Source organism: Hypanus sabinus, chromosome 28 (assembly GCF_030144855.1).
Source record: "Hypanus sabinus isolate sHypSab1 chromosome 28, sHypSab1.hap1, whole genome shotgun sequence".
Lineage (NCBI taxonomy): Eukaryota > Metazoa > Chordata > Chondrichthyes > Myliobatiformes > Dasyatidae > Hypanus > Hypanus sabinus.
The window spans coordinates 10,345,394-10,373,106 of NC_082733.1; the positions used below are offsets into that span (position 1 = coordinate 10,345,394).

Genomic DNA, 27,713 nt, shown 5'->3' on the forward strand with positions numbered 1-27,713 from the left:
AACATAAATATATCAACTAAAGTTGAAATCTCCTAGGTGACAAAAGGAAACTTAGACCCTTAACTGGTAACTAATTTGGCCACACCACACCATAACTGACAGGAGCATCTTAGTGGACAGGTAGTTTCGGACTGGAGTAAATCTGAGGAAGGACAGTGATACACAGATAAATGGGAGTCTTTGTAAAGAGGGAGATGAGTAAAGGTGTGTGAGACATGGCATTGAAACACTGGCTATCATAATCAACAGCAACAAGACCACAACGTTAAATTGAAACTGGACAATCTGGAAAACATTAAAAGATCCCGGCAAGAGGAAAAACGAGGCGCGCCCCCGAGCCCGTGGCGCGGCGTGGGTCGCGAGGAAGTTGCGCCCGTGCGCGTTCGCGGGGGCGCAAGGGGGCGTGCACACGGGCGCGCGTTGGGCGGGGCCTCGGTGCTGATGGACTGCCATGGGGACATGGCCGCGTTACGGGCCGCCAAGAAGGCCTTACGCCTGGAGATGAAGCGGAGGGTAGCGGCGCTGAGTGACGCCGAGAAGCACAGGCAGTCGGTGGCTGTGAGCCGGCGGGTGAGTATGGCGTCCGGCCAGCCCTTCTGGGCTGGTCTGCTTATTCAGTGGGCCACTCGTGTGTCTTATTTCCCTGTGTCGCCAACCTCAGCGACCTGGGGCTTGTGCACCGACGCTCAAGAGTATGCCTCGTCTTAACAGTCGTTCCTCATACGTTTAGGGATCTGTCACTCCTTGCCCCTTTCACCCACAAAATTATTCCTCACTGAAAATAATGCTCCTTAATGCTAGCGTTTATTAAATATGCAAAATCTAGAAGGACACGGCCCTAACTATGGGTAAATTGGATTAGTGTAGATGGAATGCTCGAGGGACTCCGCAGGTCAGGCATACTGCGAGGTGAATGCCAATGGAGGGAAAAGACCAATCGAGATTCTTCATCAGGACTGAAAGTTTGGCATGATTGTAGTGGGCCGAACAGCTGGCCACCTCTACAACAGCAGCACCAATTCTTGTGTCATTTGCAGTGTTGTCAATCCTACGTCCATCACTCATTCCCATTCTGATTGTTAGTACACATGACAAGCCTTGGCCCTATGCCACCAAATTGTGTGGATTCTGTGGGCTCATTTTTTTGCCTCTGTAAAATTCTTACTGTAGTCCACGTAGAATACATAAACCATGCTATCCTCACGGATGCAATTAATTTCTAAATAATTACAATTGTTTTGTGGCAGTAATAAAAATTGCTCATGTTTATTTCTTCTGTTCAAACTCAATACTGATGACATATTTTCTTTTAAGATCTTAAGATATAGGAGCAGAATTAGGCCGTTTGGTGCATCGAGTCTGCACCACCGTTTCATCACGGTTGTTCCATTGCCCACTCAGCCGCAGTCTCCTGGTTTCTCTTCATAACCTCTCATGCCTTGACTAATCTTTTTTCTTTCTAAATCTTTTTATTAATATTAGTAATATGGACAGAATACAAATGATATATTGATAAAGAAATTGCCAACATACAAATTCCATTACATATGAAAAAAACATACATAATAGTTACAATATAAATGAGTTTACCAAGACATAAGCCATAAAATATATGTATGAACATAGTAAGTCTAAATATTTCATAATGTATGATATAAAGAAAACAGAAAAAAGAAAGAAAAAAAAACAAAAAAAATTTATATAATGCAAAACTAGCTAATCTAATCTAATAACTATAACTAATAAGTAATATAGAAGAAAAAAGAAGCAAAAAAAAAGAGAAAAAAAAGGGGGCTGTTTATAATATCTCACAAAAATAAGTATTCATCAATGCCGTCACTTCCGGTCCTCTCAAAATACATAAGCTAAAAGCTGGGAAATCAAATGAACTTGGCACAGGGTCATATTACATCATATGAAAATGTTGAATAAATGGTCTCCATAACTTTTCAAATTTAATAGAAGTCTCAAAAGTACCACTTCTAATTTTTTCTAAATTTAAACATAACATAGTTTGAGAGAACCAATTAAATACAGTGGGAGGATTAATTTCTTTCCAATTCAACAATATAGATCTTCTAGCCATCAGAGTTAGAAATGCAATCATTCGACGGGCAGAAGAAGATAAATGCAGTGAGTCTAACATTGGTAAACCAAAAATTGCGTTAATAGGATGAGGTAAATCGATATTCAAAACCGCAGAAATAATTTCAAAAATATCTTTCCAATATTTCTCCAAAAATGAACACGACCAAAACATATGAGTTAAAGACGCAAATTCAGAATGACATCTATCACAAATAGGACTAATATGAGAGTAAAAATTAGCTAATTTATCCTTGGACATATGGGCCCTATGTACGACCTTAAATTGTATTAATGAATGTTTGGCACATAACGATGATGTATTAACTAATTGAAGAATTCTGTCCCAATTCTCACTAGAAATACTAAGACTAAGCTCTCTTTCCCAATCCTTTTTAGTCTTATAAAGAGGCTCTGAACGCATCTTCATAATTATATTATAAAGTTTTGAAATAAGCCCTTTTTGAAAAGGGTCTAATTCAAATAAACTCTCCAAAATATCTGAAGGCACAAAATTTGGAAACGTAGAGAGTACAGAACTTAAAAAATGTCTAATCTGTAAATATCTAAAAAAATGAAATCTAGGCAAGTTATATTTGTTGGATAATTGCTCAAAAGACATGAAACAATTGTCTAAAAATAAATCAGAAAATCTTAGTAATCCCTTAGTTTTCCAAGCCGAATAAGCTTGATCTATAATGGAAGGGTGAAAAAAACAATTAGATACAATAGGACTATTTAAAACGAATTGAGTCAACCCAAAAAATCTCCGAAATTGAAACCATATACGCAAAGTATGTTTAACTATCGGGTTGTCAATTCGTTTCAGCAATTTAGAAAGAGCAAAAGGGAGAGAAGTCCCTAAAATAGAACCCAGAGCATAAGCTGATACCGATTTAGTTTTTAAACTCACCCAACAAGGGCCAAAAGATCCACCCCCATCTTTCAACCAACATAACAAATATCTAATATTAACTGCCCAATAGTAAAATCTGAAATTAGGTAATGCTAACCCGCCTTCCTTTTTTGTCTTCTGTAAATATGTTTTACCTAACCTGGGATTTTTATTCTGCCATATATATGAAGAAATTTTAGAGTCAACATTAGTAAAAAAAGGATTTCGGAATAAAAATTGGTATCGCTTGAAAAATATATAAAAACTTAGGTAAAATAACCATCTTAATAGCATTAATCCTACCTATTAGGGATAAAGATAAAGGTGACCACTTAGTAAACAAACCTTTAATCTGATCAATTAAGGGTAAAAAATTAAATCTAAATAAATCTTTATGGTTTTTTGTGATTTTGATCCCTAAATAGAGTCATTAACTAATTTAAAAGGTAAATTTCCGTAAATTGGGACCCGTTTATTCAACGGAAACAATTCACTTTTATTAAGATTTAACTTATACCCAGAAAACTCACTAAATTGAGCCAATAATGATAAAACTGCTGGAATGGATTTCTCCGGGTTAGAAATGAATAGTAATAAATCATCTGCATACAAAGATAACTTATGAATATCTGTCCCACGATTAATACCCAAAATATCCTGTGATTGTCTGATGGCAATTGCCAAAGGTTCTAAGGCAGTGTTAAATAGTAATGGACTAAGAGGACATCCTTGTCTCGAAATAGGTGAAAAAAGGGAGATCTTTGATTATTGGTAAACACTGAGGCTACTGGAGTATGATAAATCAATTTGATCCATGATATAAATATTGGACTAAAATTAAACTTCTCCAACACATTAAATAAATAAGGCCATTCAACTCTATCAAATGCTTTCTCCGCATCTAATGAAATCACGCATTCTGAAGTGTCATGTGAGGGAGTATAAATAATATTCAACAATCTCCTAATGTTAAAAAAAGAATAACGATTTTTAATAAAACCAGTTTGATCATCTGAAATAATTTTGGGTAATACCTTCTCCAATCTAGATGCCAGTAACTTGGAAAAAATCTTGGAGTCTACATTCAATAAAGATATAGGTCTATAAGAAGCACAGTTAGTAGGGTCTTTATCTTTCTTCAATATTAGAGAAATGGAAGCTCTGTAAAAAGATTGTGGCAAATTCCCCAATCTAATGGCTTCCTCAAAAACCTTACCTAACTAAGGGGAAAGAGTAGCGGAAAAAAATTTAAAAAATTCAACTGTATAACCATCTGGACCCGGTGCTTTCCCAGAATTCATTGAGGAAATAGCCCCCTTAATTTCTACATCCGTAATAGGAGTATCCAATATCAAAAGATCATCAGATGATAACCTTGGAAAATTTAATTTCCCAAGAAAATCAGACATGGTATTATGATCTTGAGGAAATTCAGATTGATACAGGGAGGTATAGAAATCTTGAAATGCCTTATTTATCTCATCATGATTAACTGTCAGATTCCCATTCTGCTGACCAATCTTAGTGATTTGATGTTTAACCAAAGCATTCTTCAATTGACTAGCTAACAGTTTACCAGATTTATCACTATGTATATAAAAATCAGATTTAGTTTTCATTAATTGATTTTCAATCGAGGATGTAAGTAATAAACTATGTTCCATTTGAAGTTCAACCCTTTGTTTGTAAAGCTCCTTACTAGGAGCAATCGAATATTTCTTATCAATCTCTTTAATTTTATCAACCAATAAAAGAGTTTCCATCTTAGTACGTTTCCTCAAACCAACAGAATAAGAAATAATCTGCCCACGTATATACGCTTTAAAAGTGTCCCAAAGTGTTCCGCAGGAAATATCATCTGTAGAATTAGTTGAAAAGAAGAAGTCAATCTGCTCCTCCATAAATTTTATGAAGTCAGAGTCTTGCAACAAGGTAGAGTCAAATCGCCATTGTCTAGCATTAGAAGCTGTATCCGTAAATTTCATAGAAAGTAATAATGGAGCATGATCAGAGATAGCTATAATATCATAGTTACAACCGATTACCAATGGAATAAAACAAGAGTCTACAAAAAAATAATCAATTCTCGAATAAGATTGATAAACATGTGAGAAATAAGAAAACTCTTTGTCATTAGGATGCCGGAATCTCCAAATATCAAAAACTCCATTGTCAGTCAAAAAAGAGTTAATACAAGTGGCCGACTTATTAGGTAAGGTCTGAATAGATAAAGATTTATCCATCAGAGGATTTAAACAACAATTAAAGTCACCACCCATTATTAACTTATATTTGTTTAGATTGGGTAAAGAAGTAAATAAAGACTTAAAAAAGTCAGGACAATCCACATTTGGAGCATAAACATTAACCAAAGCAACCTTTTTATTACAAAGTAAACCCGTAATTAACAAAAATCTGCCATTCGATCCGAAAAAATATCATGTTGAATAAATGAAATAGAGGAGTCAATAAAAATTGAAACTCCTTTTACTTTAGCATTTGAATTTGCATGATACTGTTGACCCCGCCAAAATCTAAAAAAACGAAATTTGTCCTCCTTCCTCACATGAGTTTCTTGTACAAAAATGATATGAGCATTAAGTCTTTGGAATACTTTGAAAATCTTCTTTCGTTTAGTTTCGTTTAATTCTTTCGTTAAACCATTAGTATTCCAAGACACAAAATTAATGTTCTGAGCCATAATTCTATAATTAACCCTTTGGTATAGAAAGGGTTAACCAACTTATAAACTCATGCACCCAGAAGAGGAACAAAAGTAATGAGAAGACCCGGAAGTGATGACAACACAGACATATTTGAAGTTCAAAAACAGCCCAACTAAAAAAACTAACACAAACTGGTACAAAAAAAATAGAATTAGAAAACAGACCATCCCCCCACCCCCCAAGAAAAAGAGAAAAAGCCAAAATATGACTTAAAAAGAGAAGAAGTAAGACTAATCCTACCCCCATGTCAGCTGAAGAACACTCCATATATAAAGGATATATATAAAAGAATCACCCCAACTTTAAAAATTAAAATCGCTATAATAAAAACCATATTTCTAAGTATAGTTAGTTGTAAAAAGAATAAAAATATAATCACTAAAAAAAATTATAAATTGGGCTCTAGCCCAGACGAAACAAAAAATATTTAAGCTATGATAAGCAATGCATCGTAGGGAAGAGACGAAAAAAATAAAAACATAACGCCATCTTAAGCAAAACCAAAAATCTTTTTCAAAAAACCATTTTAATCAAAGGAAAATTCACCTTCAAAGAATTAAAAATATACCTTCGAAGGAACAAAGTTAATAGACAAGTATGTAGTTAAATGATTAAAGTGTGTAAGGCAAAACAATTAATATGATGCAAACACACTTTAACTTAAGTATAAAGTATAGGATGAACCTACACCAATAACCAGATTTTAATTCTGGTTTAAGAGATCGAGAACCATCTTACACGATCAGAATCGTTTATTTATTAGAGACTGATGTCTGTAGCAGTAGGGAAGTTCTCCTCCAGATATTTTCTCGCTTCTGAAGTTGAAATGAAAACCTGTTGTGGAGCATTCGACGGAGAAATTCGGAGCTTCGCAGGGTATAGAAGCGCAGGTTTCAGATTTTTCTCATAACATTCAAGCCATCAATGGTTTAAAAAGAAGCCTTCTTTTTAAAAGGTCAGGACTAAAGTCTTCGACCAGGCGGAAGCAGAATTCTTTGAATTTAATCATTCCTGCTCGACGAGCTGCTCTTATAAGTTGTTCTTTGTCATGTACATAATGGAACCGGACAATTACCACCAAAAGTTTGTCTGTAACACTCGGTGATCGACGCCGAATTCTATCTGCCCGATCCAATAAAGGAGGCTTATTCGGGAAAATCGTCGGAAACGCTTCTTTTAAAAGTTGAGCAAAATATTTCTAAGGGTGATCTTTTTCTATGCCGTCAGGAAGACCAAGTATACGTAAGTTCTGTCTTCTGGACCGATTCTCAAAATCGTCACTCTTGGCTTTAAGGGCTTCCATCAGCTTAATGGTCGAAATTAAATCCTGTTGCAGTTTTTCAATAGTCAAATCTCGCTTCCGAGCATCTTCTTGCAGAGACGCGATAAGAGCTTGTTGCTGTTTAATTACTGAATCCGTCTTAACCGTCTTAACCAAAGCCTTTATATCTTCTTTAAAAAATTGTTGTAGTTCAGCAAATTTTTTATCCAAAACCTCCATAAACAATTCAAAAGTTAATTGAGTTTGTTGTGGTGGAGCCTGCTTTTTTCCGTTACCGTTCGGATTGCGTCCGGGATCCCGTCCCTTAGACCTGAGAGACATTTCTGTTTGCATATCTTCAAAAGTTCACAACAAACTCTTGGCAGTAAATCCAAAAAAAAAATTAACAAAGAAACTTTCGGTATAGGTAAAAATAAGCTGAATAAGGGTGATCAAAAGTTAAAAAAAGTAAAGGTTATGGAGCGAATCCAAAACAGTACTCACTCCATGAGCATCTCCAGCTGACCGTGCCTTGACTAATCAATAATCTTTATCAACCTCTGCCTTAAAGCTACCCAATGACTTGGTCTCCACAGCTACCTGTGATAATGAATTCCACAGATTCATTCTCTGACTAAAGATGTTCCTTTCGTCTCTGTTCTAAATGGACATCCCTCTCTTCTGAGACTGTTCTTTCCAAGACACCCCACCATAGGAGACATCCTCTATGCATCCAATCTTATCAAGGCCTTTCAACATTCGATAGGTCTCAATGTGATTCTCCTCCTTCTTCTGAATTCAAGTGAGTACAAGCCCAGAGCCATCAAATGCTCTTCATGCGACAATCCCTGAATTATTTTTGTGAACTTCCTTTGACCATTCTCTAATGTCCAATCCTTTCTTTGATAATAGACTCATAACTGCTCATCAGTGCCTTAGAAAGCCTCAACAGGCCATCCTTAAAAACTAAGTGACCATGTAAGAAGGGGAATAATGAGGGAGGCCACCAAGAGACTTAAGACAACTCTGGAGGTGTTACAAGGTTCAGTGACTGAGTTGGGTGAGACTGCACACACAGTGATTGTTGTCGGAGTGCTTCACCAGTCACAGCTTTATGGGAGAGAGGAAAAGACAAAGCCCCTGTTGGAAAAAAAACTCACTTGAAATAATTTTGTTTACTAGGCAGTCTCAAATGCCATTGGCATGGCACAGTAGTTTTGTGCCACCAAGTCAATCCTATGGCCATTGCAAATGCAGTGTTCTGCCTCCGCTGATTTCTCTGGGTAACCTGCTGTGCTCCTGGATGTAGGTTTCCACTGAGCATTCCATCTGGCCGATTAGTCAGGGAATCCTGTAAATGCCTGCTGACCTTGAGTCCCAAGTCATCTTTGACCTGCATAAGCTGTGACTTGAGCTTCCTTACAGGTTTGTGGATAATATTAATCCAGTATTTCTTCAGGATCCTGGTGATCTTTCCAGAAACCGTGGGAAATATGGAGAAGACAGGCGGTAGACATGGGTTCCTCGTTGCTGGGTTTCCTGGTTTTTCCGTCAGCCCTCTTAAAGGCCCAATGGATTTCCTTCACCTAGTAGCCATTCTGTAGGAATGTTATGTGTAATTCTGTAGAAAATTGTGCGTTATTCTCTCTTTGAGACTCTCTGGGTCCAAAATAGTTTTTGCACATTTAATCAAAATAGAAAGAACTGCTCCACGTTGGGGAGGCATGATGGTGGCTGTTTTACAGAATGGCTACAAGGTGAAGGAAATCAAAACTACTGTGCCATGCCAGTGGCTTTTGTGATCTCCTAGTGAAGGAAGTCATTGAAATAAAAGTGGAAGGAAAGAATTTTAACAAAGATGAACAACTAGAATTCGATTGTAAACAAGGTGGGATGAGGACTAACCGATCAGGAGGGACAGAATACAGGGGTATAAATATCACCTGACAAGACATGCCCAGGCATTATCCTTGAAGATGATGGCAGTGTTTGTCATCAAAACATTGGTTATAATTGTTACCTGTACCTGGCTTGAGGCCTGAGAAGAGTTTGAGTCTTTTTCTGTTGATCAGTGACAAAAAAGCTGAATTAAATCCACTGTAATTCAATGTTGTAAAACATGAAAACTTACAAGGGGAATGAATCCTTTTATAGGCACTGTATAATCATCTTCCAGCTACAACTCAGTGGTGACCATATTGTCATACCTGCCGATCTGTAACTGTGCTACAAGTTCATCAACGTTATTCTGCATACTGTGTGCATTCAAATTTAACACCTTCAGTTCTGTATTCATTACTCTTCTCAATTTTGGCCATCTTTTACATTACAACTCATCCTGTTGACTGCAATTTTGCTCTAGCCTATCTTGCTAGCAGTCTCACTATACACTACCTCTCTGTGTAAACAAACTGCTCCATCCTCAGTCCTATCACTTCAGTTCCCATCCCCTGTCAAATTACCGTAAATTCCGGACTACAGAATGCACCTGATTAAAAGCCGCACGCTCTAATTTTAGAAAGGAAATCAATTTTGTACTTGTACAGGCTGCACCGGATTTTAAGCCGCAGGTGTCCCACGTTGTAATATGAGATACTTACACAGAAAGATATTACACGTGAGGATTTTTTAACTTTTAATTAAATCCATATGGTAACATAAACAAATACATATTGCAAATGCTTTTTTTCGGACAGTGCCTGTAACACAGCTACTTTTAAATATACATACGTATCGGTAACACACAAATTACGTTGCGTATACTTTTTTACTGAACAGTGCACGAACAACATTCCAATATCTCCTAACAACTGGTAAAAAAAATATATATACTGCAGCCTACCAGGAAAAGTTATTGATCGCCTTCTTCATCTTCCTCCTGCGCACTAAAACCATCAAAGTCCTCTTCTTCAGTGTCCGAATTGGACAACCTCGGGATCTCGTCACTCACTTCAGTCTCTTCGTTGTCGCTCTCACTTGAGCGCACGCGGTCCTCTTCATCACGCAGCAGTCCAGCCTTTCGAAACCTGTTGGTGATGGTGGATGTTGTGACACGGCTCCACGCATTTAGGATCCACTGGCAGACTTGAGTTAAAGTTGCTCTTCGCGTGCGGCCTGTTTTGGTAAAAGATTTCTCGCCGCTCGTCATCCAAGCCTCCCACTCAACGCGCAGCGCCACTTTAAATGCCCGGTTCACGCTGATGTCCGGTGGCTGCAAATACTTCGTGGTGCCCCCAGGAATCACAGCTGGAATTGAGTTTGTACTCTTGATGGCAGCTTTCACTGAATCTGTTATATGGCCCCTCATGCTGTCCATAACGAGCAATGCTTTTTTTCTGTGAAAAAATCCCCCTGGTCGCTTGGCGTAGCACTCTCTCAGCCAATCCTTCATTAGACTCTCCATCATCCAACCTTTTTTATTGACTTTCACCATGATTTCTTTTGGGAATTTTTCCTTTGGCATTGTCAGCCACTTAAAAATCACCATCGGTGGAAGCTTTAGTTTGGATGCTGTGCAGCTCAGAACACAAGTAAAATGCGTTCTCTCATGGCCACTTGTTTTCAGTGTGATGGACGAGTCACCTTTTTTATTAACAGTCCGAGTGAGAAGCAAGTCAAACGTCAAAGGTACTTCATCCATATTTATGTTATCATCTGGCCCGATGGAATTCTCCGCTATCTTTGAGTGAATGTGCGGAAGTTAGCAAGTTTTTCCTCGTGGTGTCGGGAGGGAGCTGCTGACACAGAGTCGTGCGTACCCTGATGGACAGGCCTTTTCGTCTCATAAATCTAAAACACCACGATGGCCCACCTCTAAAAGCTTCGATTTTCATTTCGGTGGCGATTGCTTTAGCCTTCAGTCTGATCTGCACGGTGGAAACACCGCGGCCGCCTGCTCTCTGTGTGTTAACCCAGTCTTCAAGAAAGTTTTCAAGTTCGGGCCATCTGCTATGATTACCTCTGAAAGCTTTTGTCGTCTTTTTGCATTGACTCAGTTCTTCACGCTGGCGTCTCCACCGTCTCACCATCGATTCATTTATGCCAAGATTATGTGCAGCAGCTCGATTTCCTTCTTCAACCGCCAGATTGATCACCTTTAACTTAAAAGCTGCATCATATGCTTTTCTTCGAGTGATTTCCATGTTGATGAGGGTGAGTACAAATGACTGATTTACAATAATTTAATTGTGAAAGTGCGCTTGATTTATCGTACAATTTCATTGGACCTCTGTGAACTACTCATCAATTTTATTGGTCTACTGTTACGAGGCAAAATGTTTTTGGAGGTATGAAAAAAAAACATGCATTAGCCGCACCGTAGTATAGGCCGCAGTGTTGCCGCAGTGTTCAAAGTGTGGGAAAAAAGTAGCGGCTTATAGTCCGGAATTTATGGTAGTTTAAACCCTCCTGAATAGCTTTAGCAAACCTGCCTGCAAGGATATTGGTCCCCCTCAGGTTCAGGGGTATCTCGTCCCTTTTGTAGAGGTTGTACTTTCCCCAGAAGAGATCCCAATGATCCAGAAATCTGAAATTCTGCTCCATACACCAGTTCTCAGCCATGCATTTATCTGCCAAATGCAACTATTCTTACCCTCAGAGGCATGTGGCACAGGTAGCAATCCAGAGATTACGACCCTGCAGGTCCTGTTTTTCAGCTTTCTATCTAACTCCTTAAAATCTCCCTTCAGGACCTCCTCACCTTTCCTACTTTTTTCATTGATGCCAGTATGTACCAATATTTCTGGCAGCTCACCCTCCCCCCTTTAGACCGACTTGGGACATTCTTGACCCTGACACCTGGGAAGCAATATACCATCTGCGTGTCTCTATCGCATCCACAGAATCTTTATTGCATTGACTTTCATAAATCAGAGCATTTTGTGCAGGAATTCAAAGGTTTCAAGGTTCCAAAGGTGCATTTAATGTCAGAGAAATGTATACAATATATATCCTGAAATGTTTTTTTCTTTGCAACCATCCACAAAAACAGAGGAGTGCCCCCAAAGAATGAACAAAGTTAAATGTTAGAACCCCAAAGTTTCCCCCAGCTCTCCTCCCTCCTGTGCGTAAGCAGCAGCAAGCAATGATCCCCCTCCTCCCACCAGCAAAGAAAAGCAGTGGTGCCCACCACCGAGCACTCAAGCATACAGCAAAGCAACAGCAGAGACACAGACTTGCAGTACTCCAAAGACTACTCGTTCACCAGGTATTTGACATACCACAGGCTCTCTCTCTCTCTCTCTCATTAATTAGGGAGAAAGAGGTGTCTCTGTTTCACACGTGAGGGGAGACATAACAAACAATTCGCTGGTTCACAATGTTAAAAGTCTGTTGTGTCGCTTTTTCCGAGCTCTGTGCCCAAAGATCTCAGGTCTCTGGACGCATAGCCATAGATCTTCTGACTCACATGACACACTGATCTCCTACCGGGACACCGACTTTTGATCTGCCTATTTGCAGAGCCCCGAGATCTTGGTCCTCTGAAGGTGCGCTGAGCTATTAGGCCGCGCTCTTGGCACTTTGAATAATGGCCAGTTGTGAAACCCCGAGAGCAGGTTCCATTCCTACAAAGAACCGAATGTTATGTTGGGATGTTATGTTGAAGTTGTGTAAAACTTCAGTGAGGCCCAATCTGGAGTACTCTGTCCAGTTCGGAAGTTGGGTGAGAGTACAATTGGGCTCATAGATTAAGGGTGAAAGGTGGAAGGTTTAAGGGGAGCCTGAAGGGAACATCTTCACTCAGGGGGAGCTATGAGTGTGGAATGAGCTGTCAGCAGAAGTGGTGGATGTGGATTTGATCGCAACATTTAAGAGTTGTTTGAATAATGGATGGGATAGGAGGGGGTATGGAGGACTATGGGTTAGGTGCAGGTCCATGATCTAGGTCAGGGATTCTCATCCTGACATCCATGGACTCCTTGGTTAATGATAGGGGATCCATGGCATAAAAATGGCTGGGAACCCCTGATCTAGGCAGAATAACTGTTTGACTCGGAAGGGCCTAATTCTGTGCTGTAGTACTCTATGACTGTAAAGGATGTCTTTACTTATTGCAAGATACAAATGAAATGCTTTCTTTTTATGCCCATGAGCAAACAGATCTTGCGGATTAGGAAGGAAGATATAAGATCCTTTTTGGTCATTGACAAAATGAATGCTAGATTTCCATTCCTGTAAACCGCAATGCCATCTTGATTAACCAAATCTGTGAGTGCCAGCATCAGTTCAAACAATCTTCCTTCAAGCTCCATCTTTGTGACTTTGTACACACAGTACTGTGCAAAAGTCTTGACACCTATATATAGCTGGGGTGCCGAAGACTTTTACACAGTACTGTATTTGTCAAAATCTGGCAGGAGCAAAAGATCTTGGGATGGTGAGGGTGGAGTGCTGTGGGACAGCTGGCAGAGAAGGAGTACCGGAGGGGTTGTGGTACGGGTGCAGACACACCTCGCCCTGAGATACCAGGCAGTGTCATTTGATTCCAAATGTTTGACTTATTAATCATTGCAGAATGTATCTCTGGTACTTCCTGCTCCCTCTCCTCTCTTCCCAAACATGATTCCCCTCGCTCTGCTCCCTTCCCATTCTCTGTCCACAATAGAGACCCATATCAGAATTATCACCACTCACATACGTCATGACATTTGCTTTTTTTGAGGCAGCAGTACAAGGCAAGACAGAAAATTACTACACTACTGTAAAGGTTCCTAAGGTTGTCATAGCCTGGATGGTAGTGGGGATAAGCTCCCACTACCTATGGCATGCATCTCTAACAACCTCTGACAACCACGTTCAACTCTTGGTCTTCACTTGTGGCTTAGCTACTAGGCCAGGCGGCACTGTTTCTTCTTACAAGAGAACGGTCAAAGTTGGACCACTTGCATCTCAAAACCAGTTGCTTTGAGCGGGTGGGGCTCGTCAGCCTTGGATGGCAGCCCACCTAAGAAATGAAAAACTCTGATATTAAACGCTCCGCTGCCTTGCGGCCGTACCTACCCATGGGAAAGGCTTTGGGAGTAAACCCCGAGGAAGAAATTCGGAACTAAGGCAATTTGGTGTTGTTTACAACTTCACTCTGGCAGTCTCTGCAATGACACTGGTGCCAAGCTGTATTGGTACTTGACATTCCTTTGGACTACATCAGTGATGTGGAGAGGGAGAACCCTCTGCATGAGCAACAGCTGGTTCTTCAAATCTTCCCGCCCAGGCTTGACCCTGGAGAGGACATAGTCCACCAGAAGTGCAAACCCATGGCCTCTGGGATTGATGGCTGCCTACCCTACTATACAAGTCTTTGGCACCCTAGCTATATATACGTGCCTAAGACTTACACAGGCACTGTATGATTGAATTCATATTTTCTTTCATGTTTAGAAGAGGAGGGGAATGAAAACAACCATCAGATGGATGGTGATTGAGAAAACTGATCATTCATACAAATGAAAAGAGTGCACAATATGGTGTTGCAGTTACAGAGAAAGTGTAAAAAGAAAGCAAAAGTGTAAGAGAAAGCAAATCAAAAAATAAAGTGCAAAAGCTTTAATATGGTACATCAGAAGATCAAGATTTTATCTTTTACAGTATGAGTCTAATAACAGTGGGATAGAAGCTGTCCTTGATTATGGTGGTATGTGCTCTCAAACTTTTGTTCCTTTTGCCGATTGAGGGGTAGGGGAAGAGGAGAGAGAATGAAGGGGGTCCTCGGTAACATTATCTGCTTTTTGGGGCAGTGGGAAGTGTAGACAAAGTCAGTGGAGGTGAGGCCAGTTAGTGTGATGGACTGGGCCGTGTCTGCTGTTTTTTGCAGTTTTGGGCAGAGCAGCTGTGATGCATCTAGATAGGTTACCTTCTATAAAATATTTCAGAGTGTCTGGAGATGTGCTAAATTTCCTTAGCCTTCTGTGGAAGTAGAAGCTTTGTTGTACTTTCTTGACCAGAGTCCATCTGGATGACTCAAGCCGAAGTATTTGATGAACTTGAAGCTCTCAATTATTTCTACCTTGGCACAATTTACATAGGTGTGTTCTCCACTCCACTTACTGAAGTCATTGTCCAGCTTCTTCATTTTGCTGACACTGAAGTAGGGGTTGTTGTCTGGACACATTGCTGCTGGACTCTGTATTTCCATCTGTTGTTTGGGATCCGGCCCACAATGATGATGTTAGAACAGAATTTGGCAACACATATTTGACTGTGTAGGGAGTAAAGCAAAGAACTGAGGACACAGCTTTACAGGGCACTGGTGGTGTTGGATCTTTAGGTCCCACACCAACAGGTTCAGGAACAGTTATTACCTTTCAACCATCAGGCTCCTGAACCAGCGTGGATGACTTCACTCACCTCAACACTGAACTGATTCCACAAACTATGGACTCACTTTCAAGGACTCCAAAACTCATGTTCTCAGTATTATTTATTTATTTATTTATTTATTATTATTTTATTAGTTCTGCTTTTGCACAGTTTGTCTTCTTTTGCACATTGGTTGTTTGTCTGGCTTTGTGTATAATTTTTTCATTGCTTCTATTATGTTTCCTTGTATCTACTGTGACTGCCTGCAAGAAAATGAATCCCAGAGTCGTATGTGTTGACATATATGTACTTTGATAATAAATTTACTTTGAACTTTGTCTTTACTGATTGCTATATTGCTATATATTTCTTATATAATTGGTCAATTTTCACTTGAAAATTATTATTGAACTTGATTGCACTACCCTTACAAAGCGGTGATTTCAAATCATGACTACGTGTTGTCTCCTTCAACTGTTAGGTTAGTTGATTGATTTAATTAAATCTTCCATGTGACTTTTTATTTTACTTCTGTCTGCTTTTTCTTTCAGTTACTGGCTCATCCCAAATACCAGAACTGCCAAAGAATTGCTGTCTTTTTGAGCATGTCTGATGAAATTCAGACAGAAGATATAATAAAAGATGTTTTCCAGAGTAGCAAAGAGTGCTTCATTCCACGGTACAAGACTGGAAGCAATCACATGGATATGGTAAAGCTTAGCTCAGTTGAAGAAATCTGCAACCTGCCTGTGACATCCTGGAATATTCAGCAGCCTGCTGAAGATGATTTGCTTGAGGATGCTTTAAACACAGGTTTGTTAAACTTGCAATTAATAGCTTTAAGATTTCAAACACTTTAAATCTTCAGTGCTCTGCTTGGCCTGGACATTGGTCTTTGAAACTATGTTCTCCTCACCAAAAAGACATCGGCCTCCTGTATTTTTATATGCCCTTGCACTGACTGAGCACAGGTTCTGGTGAAATCCTCATCTGTGGGTTTATTTCCTCCAGAATTCCTTACTCAATGCTGTCATTGCTGGGCTCCCATCTTCCACCCTTCTTAAACCTGATCCCTCTGTTGGGTGAACATTGTTGACTGCTAAAGCAGCAGCCTCCTGATCTTGATATTTCATCTGTGTTCAAGTAGCGTTTCCTTTTTCTCATGACCTCTTCCAGCCCTACGGCTGTTTTCCTCTGTTCTGACCACTATACTCCCAAGCAAGAAATACCTATTCCTCCAATCACAAGCAAGGAAAAGTCCACAGATGCTGGAAATGCAAGCAATGCACACAAAATGCTGGAGGAACTCAGCAGGCCAGGCAGCACCCAGCTGAAGGTCCCGGCCTGAAACATCAACTGTTTACTCATTTCTATAGGTGCTGTCTGGTTTGCTGAGTTCCTCAAGTATTTTGTGTCTGTTGCCTATTCCTCCAATTCAGTTTTGTTTGCTAAAATGATTCACTTTAAACTATGTGAATTTCACCCATGATTGGTCCACTGTGGTGAAAATCTGGCTTGATTATTAATGAAACAGAAAAGAATGTATGTTTTCAAGAAGTAATTCATGGTTTTCAGCTTCCGTCCGTATTGTTCTGCTGGTTATTTGCTTTGTTACTTTGTTCTATTTTCACCGACATAGAATTTGATTAATATGAACTTCGGTTGCTTCCCAAAACTAATGAACTAAAATCTGTTTGTCTCTGCATCATTAGTGCAACCTCAATTTCTTAGTAACTGTAAGTATTTAAATGGAATTCAATTGTAAACAAGGTGGGACAGTGGAAACCTGATTGGATGAGGACTAACCAACCAGGAGGGACGGATGACGGGGGTATATATACCAGCAGACTAGACATGCCTAAGCATCATCCCTGATGAAGATGGCAGAGTTTGTCATTGAAACGTCGGTTAAAGTTGATACCCATACCTGGTTGGAAGCTGGAGAATAGTTTATTCATCAGATACGCTGGAAAAATACTAGATCCTTTTTATAAAAGTCATAAGAGAAATGATGGCAAAATGTGTGACTGCAATTCAAAGAAAGTAATATTTACAACTCTTTGGGCCAAAGAAAGCTGCTTGTTGGCCTACAGTGTTTCAACTGAAATAGAACTCATTTAGATAAAATTAAACAATGTTGGGGTCTCGTTTTATTTCTAGACAAGGTGACAGAATATTGCCCACAGGTTCCTCAGCAGTGCCCAAATATTGCCTACTTGCTGTGGTTTCAGATTGCTGTTTGATTCACTATATAAAAAAAAGTCTGCCATTTTCTTGTGGATAAAATAAAGCTATGAGATTGAAATAGAAAATTGCTCCATATCATTGGAAATTCAAGCCGACACTTGCTGGCCTGAGTCACATTGTGCATCTAATATGATTTCAGCAGCAGACAGGTATAAAATGACGCACTGCACTTTTCACGTGAAGCACTTCATTGTACACTGGATATACAAAGCTATGCACTGAAAATGGGGAGGTGGGTCTAGTATAAATAGCTTCTTATTCCCAATATTATATTTTCCAGATCTAATTTCACTCTACTGCTCTCTCTAGATATCCTTTAATATCTGACAGCCTAATCAGAGTCTCTCCACGTTCTCTCCAATATTTAACTTGCTCCAAGTCTACTTTTGTATCTGATTCTTATGGCTTTTGGAACTTTTCCTTTTTGAAGACAATTCACTTATTTAAAAAAAAGACCATGAAAAACAGGTTATATTCTCCTTCTGTGTTTATAACTTAATAGGAACCGCGTTGAACTGCTTCTAAGCAATTACATCTCTCCTTAAGCAAGGACACAAAAGTGTAAAGAGTGTATCTAGAGGGTTTCACCGATTTCTTGAATAGTTGCAGCGAGACTTTCTTACTTTGTCATAAAGGCCAATGCACCATTTGTGTTCGTAATTATAAAATATAGGAGGAGAATTAAGCCATTTGACCCATTGAGTGGCTCCGCCATTTTATCATGGCTGATCCATTATTTGTTTTGCCAACTTGTAGACTTTCTATGTTTTTTGAATGGGGGCTGTCAGACCTGTCTTTACCATTCTGTAGTCTCTCTCTGTTTACACAATATTCTGCTTTTCTATTCTTGCAACCAAACTAGATAACTTCTAAAACGCGCTACACTGGGCAATCTTATATAAAACTAAGCCCTAACCTGTAAAATAATTACTTACGACTTTATTTTAACTTTGGTGACTTTTTATTTTTTGTATTTTTTTCTTGTGATAAGATGTTTAAACTTGTCTCTTGATAAGACAGAGCTGAAGTCTTTTGTGTCATATGTTCCTTGATTCAACCCAGTTCAGTTTTCTGATGTTACTTTAAATGACCTGCATATCAAGATCTGCTCTACTTTTGGAAATCTTGACAAGTTAAAGTGTTTTATTTCTATGTTCTTTCTTTCTCAATGTATTACCTCACATTTATCCAGAGTGTCAGTCTGTTTCATTGTGCTATTGGGATTCCTCCTGTAGTATAATATATTCTACCTAATAATTTGTCCTGCCACTGATTTGTGAGAAAATTCTAGTATTAGCCTCTTGCTTCAATAAAGATTCTCTTAATAATAAAATAGTTTATGCATAATTATAACTGAGTAGAGCTTCACGGGTCCTCCTAAGATCATCTAGATTTCTCTTCATTGTGAGGTGCTGTTGTAATACCTCACACTCCTTTGCATTTCCCTAATGACTCTGCATAGTTCTAGGTCGGTACTTCCACTTTTTATAAAAATTAAAGCACTGGCTTTCAGATTACTTAATTTCAAGAGTTAGTGTTTCAAGTGCATTTATTATTAAAGAATGTATATGTTATACAACTTTGAGATCTGCTTGCTTATAGGCAGTTGTAAAGCAAGGAACCCGAAAGAACCCTGTTACGTACTCGTGACACATGATAGTGGTGCCCTTGTCATGTGACTGGGGTTGAAGCTGTACTGGACTTGAGGTGATGGTCTTGTGGTGGTGGAATGACGTCATTTTCCCGCCAGTAGAGGTCATGTGACGTGTTTTTTTTTACAGGTTATAAAAGGTAGACCCCACCCTGTGAGGAGGGGCAGTTCGTGGCTGGATTTGCCAGGTTGACTTCATGCCACTGCGTGTTTTAAGTGATGACACAGTTTAGTTGAAGGATGAAGTTTTTATTTAATGCCTAAAGTTTAAGAGGTCATTGCCAGCAGGTTCTTTATGATTCTGCTAGTTCGAGAAATTAGTGGAGAGTGAAGATTCGAAGTTGGAAGTTAAAGATCGAGGAGAATCGCTTTCTACGGTGAAACGGGGGCCGACCTTTGTTTGATCCTTATTTGGAAGGATTTCGTTGACTATCTTCGTGTTAATCCCTAGGTTTAACTAGAAGGGATTGAAGGTAGTGGAGAAGGAAAGGTCAGTGCCTTTAAGCCGTTCTGTTTCGTAAATTCTTCGTGGGAAGTTCGACGTCGGGGATCGAAGCAAGCGACGTGAAAGAGAACCTAAATCGTCCTATAAAGTCTCTCCTTTTAAATGGACTGTGAGCATATCGAACTTTTGGCAATACCACTTTAAAGAACTGTTTTTGGCAATGCCACTTTTAAGAACTGTTTTTGCAATATCACTTTAAGAACTGTTTGGGCTGCCGCTCAGCAGCTGTTTCCGGTTACGGTAGTGTTTGTTTACTTTTGGGGGGGTTTGTTTTCTGTGTTTAATAAACGTGTTGTTTGTTATAAGAAACCCTTGCCGAACTCATATATTTATTGTTGCCTGAATACGTAACAACCCAATTTAAAAAAAGACCAGCCATCCCTCCCCTGTGCTCATAGAGAAAGAAAACATAAAACAAATCATAGAAACAACAATAGCATTCTGAACCAACTTGTGTCCTTGGAGCAGCCTGGTGCTGGCCCAAAGCCTCAGTGTTAAGTTCATCATTCTAGTCATGCAAATAGCCCCAAAGTTCACAGACATGAAGCGCAGCAGTGGGGGCAGTCTCAGGACCTTAGTGTTGCAGAGAGAGGTGCCCCAGACTATCTGGGCTGGCATTTCAATTGTCTGAACTTCATACTAAGAGCTGGGCCCTGCTGCCGGCGAATTCTCCTGGCCTAGATTTTACTGCTGAAGGAGTTGTTCTTGACCTCTCCAAATTGGCACGGCACCCTGAGCGATCCAACCTCGTCCATCTCTTGACACCCTGCCTTTCCAGTCTATATGGACCGGCATTTAGATTGTCCAAACAGTGGATTGTACTTTGCATTAGGACCCGGGCCTTGCCGCAGTGAGTCGCTCTGGGCTTTCAACACGCTGCCCATCAAATTGCTTTGGACTTGGATTTCACTGCTGAAGAAGCAGTTCTTGCCCTCTCCAATTTGGCTCAACGTTTAGAGTGATCCCCACCCTCCGTACCAAGGTTAGTTGAATGAGCATCGGAACTCCTCTGTCCCATCTTCTCCCCTCTGAACCACTCACTCCAACCTGCAAGGCTTGAACTCTAAATGTGCTGATTTTGCAGCGCAACAGCAGGGCACGTCCTGCAAATTCACTTTGCCTTTGCTTGTTTCTTCATTGTTTGCGGTGATGGTTTGCCACAATTTACTTCAAAAAAAGTGATGATAATGGTTTTTACTGAATTCCTTTGCTTTCAAACTACCAGTGAGCTGTCATATCTTCGGTAGCACCATCTTAAACCGGAAGTGGTTTAGAGTTGAACTAAAATCAAAGTTATTTTATAGAATACATAGAGTTGTATTATGACAGCAGACAATGCAAACAATGCAGTTGTGATGATATTTAATCTTCAGATTAAAAAATTTGAATCCTAATTGCTGAACATATTCCATGGCCAATTTGCTTCCTCTCTTCCCACATCCATTTATTCAATCAAATCTTGACTTAGTTTTTGCTGCAACTGTCAAGACTTATACAAAGTCTGTAAATACCTCTGTGACATCTCTTCCATCCCCAGAACTTATTTTACATTAGTCATCCTCCTAGTTTTGTGCTTTTACAATTATAATTATTCTGTTACCCATTAATCTACATTATTTTAAAGAATGAATAATTTTAAAATCCTAGATTTTGGAAATCTAAGTTAAAGCAGATTAAGACACCGAGCAATAAAATAAGGAAAATTCTAGGAAATGTCTGTTAGTTCCAACAAGATTCCATCACTGGATATGCTTCTGCCTCCCTTTCAGCATTTTATTGGAATTGCTTTCTTTATAATCTCTCAGCTACTCCTCAGCTATCAATGTACTCCTCAGCTATCAATGTACTTTCTGTACATTGTAGGAGGGAGTTGCAACACTCATACTTTCATATCTTCCCTTCTCATTATCTGGGATTCTGGCAGTCTTTTTCAGTGGAGAAGTGTTCCATTTGCACTCCATCCAAACCAACATACACCACTGAGAGTTTGCATTTCTACAGTGGAGAAAACAAGTCTGGATTGTGTGGTGGTTTTTCGCCACCCATCCACTCAGACTGCAAGAGTAAACCTGAGCTTTACTACTATTCTGACCTTACTGTAGTCTGCGGCCTCCTAAAATGCCACAATAAAGTCCTATGCACTCAAGGAATAATACCTCATATTACAGCCTGCAGTACTCAATATAATGTTGTTCAATTTTAGATAATTTCCTCTGTCTTTTTGTATGGAAGTGGTTATTATTGCTTACCTTTTTAAAAATTATATATAGTCTGGCTGCTGGGCTTGTCAAGGTGGGCGAGATTGTATAACTCAGAAACATAGCAAACCTTCAGCACAATACAGGCCCTTTGGCCCACAAGGTTGTGCCGAACATGTCCCTACTCCAGAAATTACTAGGCTTACCTATAGCCCTCTACTTTACTAAGTTCCATGTACTTATCCAAGAGTCTCTTAAAAGACCCTATAGTATCTGCATCCACCAGCTTTGCTGGCAGCCCATTCTACACACTCATCATTCTCTGAGTAAAAAACTTATCCCTGACATCTCCTCTGTACCTACTCGCCAGCACCTTAAACATGTGTCCTCTTCTGGCAACCATCTCAGCCCTGGGAAAAAGCCTCTGACTATCCACACAATCAATGCCTCTCAACACCTTATACACCTCTATCAGGTCACCTCTCATCCTCCGTCGCTCCAAGGAGAAAAGGCCAAGTTCTCTCAACCTATCCTCATAAGACATGCTCCCCAATCCCGGCAATGCCCTTGTAAATCTCTGCACCCTTTCTATGACTTCCACATCCTTCCTGTAGTGAGGCGACCAGAACTGAGCACAGTACTCTAAGTGGTGTCTGACCAGGGTCCTATATAGCTGCAGCATTACCTCTCGGCTTGTAAATTCAATTCCATGATTGATGAAGGGCAATATACTGTACGCCTTCTTAACCATTGAGTCAACCTGTGCAGCTGCTTTGAGCATCATATGGACTTTGACCCCAAGGTCCCTCTGATCCTCCACACTGCCAAGGGTCTTACCATTTATACTATATTCTGCCATCATATTTAACCTTCCAAAATGAACCACTTCACACTTACCTTGGTTGAACTCCATCTGCCACTTCTCAGCCCAGTTTTGCTTCCTGTCAATGTCCAGCTGTAACCTCTGACAGCCTTCCACACTATCCACAACACCTCCAATCTTAGTGTCATCAGCAAATTTACTAACCCATCCCTCCACTTCCTCATCCAGGTCATTTATAAAAATCATGAAGAGTGAGGATCCCAGAACATAAGCCTGAGGTAACCAACCTCCATGCAGAATATGATCTGTCTACAACCACTCTTTGCCTTCTGTGGACAAGCCAGATCTTTATCCACAAAGCAATGTCCCTTGGATCCATGCCTCCTTACTTTCTCAGTAAGCCTTTCATGGGGAACCTTATCAAATGCCTTGCTGAAATCCATATACACTACATCTACTGCTCTTCTTTCATCAATATGTTTCGTCACATCCTCAAAAAACATTAATAACATATTATACATACAAAGACGCTTAATTGGATTTTAAGTGCCATGTAATTTTAACAATAAGAGGAGTTTCCTTTGTTCTACCCATTGTGGTCTCCTACCTTCTCTGATATCTTGACTGACTAACTTTCTTTCTCAGTTCTGCTAAAGGGCCCTTGACCTCAGGCCTTAACTTTTCCTCTTTCCACAAATGTCTGAGCTGCAGAATTTTTCTGCTTTTATTCATGTTCCTGTTAAGGTAAAAGGCAAAGGTGCTGGGAGTAGGAAACCTTGGATATTAAGGGATACCAGACAACCGGGTGACCTGTTGGGGCACCCTTTGAGAGAAAGGCAGTGCAGTCTGATGTGACCAGAATGAATATTAAATTTTCCTGAATGCTATTGCTATCATTTTGCTTTGGAAATTAAAGAAAAACTCTGTTTATTAAAGAAGAACTATGTGTAGCAAGGAAAATATATCTCCTCGTTTAACAAAGTTCACTTGATGTGCACTTCTCTGCTCCTTTGTCTCTTCCTCCCTCCTCCTCCTATGCCTGTTGTTGTCATTCTGGAGACATGCAGCCCTTTCATCCTTCATTTCGTCATCTCTTCTACCATTTGTTCTTTCTCTCTGATCCTGGAGTCGTGTGGCCTTGGCCTCATCCGATTCTTGTTCTCTCCTCCTCTTGTGCCTATTGTCATTACTTTGGAGATGTGGATGCCTCTCCTCCTCTGTCTCTTCTTCTCTCATCTTTTTTGTCCTGACTCTGTGATCCTGGAGTCATGCGGCCCTGGCCTCATCTGATTCTTGTTCTCTTCCCCTCCTTGCCGCTTCCCAACTACTTTTGGCATCATCTCTTGACCATAATGTCCCCCTTCTCTTCCCGTGTGGCATAATTAGGCTGTCCATATTTTTTTATGGAAAGGCGGAATCAGGTCATTGTAGAAAACGGGGCCTGTTGATTGACGAGTGAGCAATTTTATAGGAATATATAACCCTGAACTTTGCATGCATTCTGTAAGTTAGTGCATTTTAAGTCGATTTAGTCAAAAAAAGTGCTGCTGTAATGCACTGTTTGGGCTAATTGGAGGTCACAAACTGAGAATGAGAGTTTTAGTAGTATATAGATTGTAACTCTGCTCAAGAAAAAAGAGGCTTGGGTCAGTTACAGACAGCTGGGATCAAGTGATCCATTGGAAATATAGAGAGGATACTGGAATATATGCAAAAGTGAAATTAAGAGGGCAGTGTTGGGTCATGAGATGGGTTCGCAGAGAAAATTAAGGAGAATCCCAAAAGTTTTTTAAGTATATGAAGGGAAAATAAGGGCCCTTAGCAGAGTTTCCCTATATTTTGTTTTACAACTGCATGGACAAACCATTGCTCTGAGCAGGAATTATTTACACAGCCTGAAAACTGCTTGGCACTTTAAATGAAATTCTTTTTGCAATATGCATACTATGAATGTTTAGAATGAAAATTGAAAAATCATATACTTTTGATTTTACTTACTAACTGAAGAGTATAATGAAATACAGTACAACAAAAATCTTTCACGTTTTGTAAATTTTTTCTTGGCTATCTTTATTACAAATCCAGAGTCTATAAACACTTTTCCTTAAAGTTCTAATAGCTAGGTGTGGTAATGGGGGATATATTATTCATTAACACATGATTACAGGATATTTCACAATTAACGTAGTTTTCAAAATAATATTAACATATAAAATAAAGTTCTAGCTGTGCAGCAACAAAGGCTACGTATGGGAGCATTTCAGTTACTGTGGGGCTGCACATCTGCACAGCTTAGAGGCAACAGTGACCTTCAGAGACCAGAAATCCAAGTCTGGAGCAGCTGGTTAAAGACAGAGTTTTCAGTGATTATTTTTCCTCTGTTTTACCATGAAAGAATGTGAAGACTTGAGAGCCTGACAACGTGAGTGGAGATGTTTTGGGAGCAGTTCATTTTACAGAAGAGCTATGTTATGTGTTAATATTTAGGAAGATATATAAATCTCCAAATCTGGACAACGTATTGTATATCCAAGAACATTATGGGAAGCTAGAGAAGAAATTGTGAGAATGCTCACTGAGATATTTGTAACATCACTATCCTCTGGTGAGAGCTGGAAAACTAGAGGATAGCAAAAGTGCCTTTATTTAAGAAAGACTATACAGTAATTAAAAGTCCTGGTATTTGTTGACCCATTAGCCTAATAATCTGTAGTAGATGAATTGCTGGGAAGCAGTCTGAGGGATAAGATTAATTACATCTGGAAAAGCAAAAATTGATTATGGGTAGCCAGAATGGCTTCATGCATGGGAGATTTTGTGATACAAATTTGATTGAGGTTTTTGATGAAGTGAGGGAAAGATTGACATGAAGGGTATGTAGTTGATGTCTTATGTATGGATTTCAGTAAGTGTTTTGGTAAGGTTTTGTTTGGTTGGCTGCTCTGGAAGGTTAGATTGCAAAGCTAGCAAACTGGATTCAAAATTGGGTGGTAGGAAACAGGATAAAAGTGGAAGGATGCTTCTCGGACTGGAGGACTGAAAGCGTTGGGCCTTTTGCTAATTGCATTCTGTATAATGAATTGGATGAGAATATATGAGGAATAGTTAACATGTTTGCAAATAACACAAAAGTAGATGGTGTCACACAGTGAAGGTGAGTATCAAGATCAACTGGGTGAGTAGGTAGAGGAATGCAAATGGAAATTAATTCAGATGTGTGAAGTGTTATGCTTTATAAAAATAAATCAAGGCAGGATTTTTACATTGAATGTAAGGGTCCTGGGTACAGTTGTAAAATGGGTACAGATTACAGGTACACAGTTCTCTTAAAATGGCATCACAGGTGGACAAGGTGGTGACGATAGCCCCTAGCATGCTGCCTTCATCAGTCAGGGCACTAAATATAGAAGTTGAGAGGTTATGTTGCAGTTGTACAAGATGCTGGTGAGACAACACTTGGAGTGCTGTGTTCAGTTTTGGTCACCATGTTATAGGAAAGACGTAACTAAGTTGGAAAGTGGGATTTGGGCCAAGTGTTACAAATTAGCATTAATTTGAATATACATTTGGTTGACATGGACAAGTATGAGCCAAAGGCCTTATTCCATGCTGTATTATAATTCTCTAACTTGATCATATATTGGGATAGTCGATTGAAGAACTTTGGGAATATATTGCCCTTTTGTTAGTAGCTGCTTGAACACATTTCTCATAGCGTCATAGAATCGTTCAGCATGGAATTAGACTTAGAATTTATTTAAATCTTACATCTATCCCACAACGTGAGGGAAACATCTTTGTGTATTGAATCTATTGCAATATACAGACGTGAATTTAAAAGTGTAGTGGCTTTTAGAAAGAAGCTGTCCTGTAGTCTGTTGGTCATGGTTTTAATGCTGTGGTACTGTTTGCAAGACAGAAGTAGTTGAAGTCGTTTATGGTTGAGGTGACTGGTGTCCCCGATTATCTTCCAGGCCTTCTTTCTGCACCTGTTTCTAGAAATGTCCTCAAATGAGGGAAATTCATATCCGCAGATGCCCATGCTATCCATACCACTCTCTGCAGTGCCCAGCGATCAAGTTTGGTGCAACTCCTGTACCAGGCGGTGTTACAGCCAGTCAGTGTACTCTCAGTGGTGACCCTGTAGAAGGTCTTGAGGATTTGGGGGTCCATGCTGAACTTCTTCAGTCATCTGAGGTGGAAGAGGTGCTGTTGTGCTTTTTCTGCCACACAGCTGGTGCGTTCAGTCCAGGTGAGCTAATCAGTGATGTATATACTGAGGAACTTGAAACTACTCACCCTATCAACTGCAGACCCATCGATGTTGATCGGCCGAGCCTGTCTCCGTTTCTCCCGTAATCCACATTCAGCTCTTTTTTTTGACATTGAGGGAGAGGTTGTTATCCTGGCACCACTGTGTCAGGGTGTCAACCTCTCCTCTGCAGGCTGACTCATTACTGCTAGAAATAAGGCTGATCAAAGTCGTGTCATCTGTGAATTTGTTCAGCAGATTGGAGCTGTATGTGGCAGTACAGTCATGGGTATAAAGGGAGTATAGAAGGGGACTCAGGACACAACCCTGGGGGGCACCTGTGTTGCGGGTCAGAGAGGCAGAAATGAGGGACCTCGTCCTTACCACCTGTCGGTGATCTGATAGGGAGTTTAGGATCCTGCTGCACAAGGTGGGGTGCAGAGTAAGGTCTCTGAGCTTCCTGCCAAGTCTGGAGGGAATTATGATGTTGAATGCTGAACTGTAGTTCAGGAACAGCATTCTAACGTATGTATCCCTCTTCTCCAGGTGAGTGAGGACGGTGTGTAGTGCTGTGGCTGTGGCACCCTTGGTCGACTGATTCCGTCGGTAGGTGAATTGTAGGGGGTCCAGTGTGGGTGGTAGGATGCTGCAGATGTAGTCTTTAACAAGCATCTCAAAGCATTTGCTTAAAATTGAGGTGAGTGCGACAGGGCACTAGTGGTTCAGGAATGCTACCTTGGTTTTTGTGGCAGGCCATTTGGCCCTCCTTGTCCAT

The 27,713-nt window shown here is 40.0% G+C and overlaps 1 protein-coding gene across 1 annotated transcript in view; it reads left to right on the forward strand.

The window, feature by feature from the left end:
- The first annotated feature begins 402 nt into the window (after positions 1-402).
- mthfs (5,10-methenyltetrahydrofolate synthetase (5-formyltetrahydrofolate cyclo-ligase)) overlaps positions 403-27,713 on the forward strand; it is a 55,459-nt gene continuing 28,148 nt past the window's right edge. The window contains exons 1-2 of the mRNA XM_059952601.1: positions 403-570; positions 15,814-16,075. Coding sequence (XP_059808584.1) covers positions 442-570; positions 15,814-16,075 — 391 coding nt within the window. The 5' untranslated portion in view covers positions 403-441. The remainder of the gene's footprint in view (positions 571-15,813; positions 16,076-27,713) is intronic.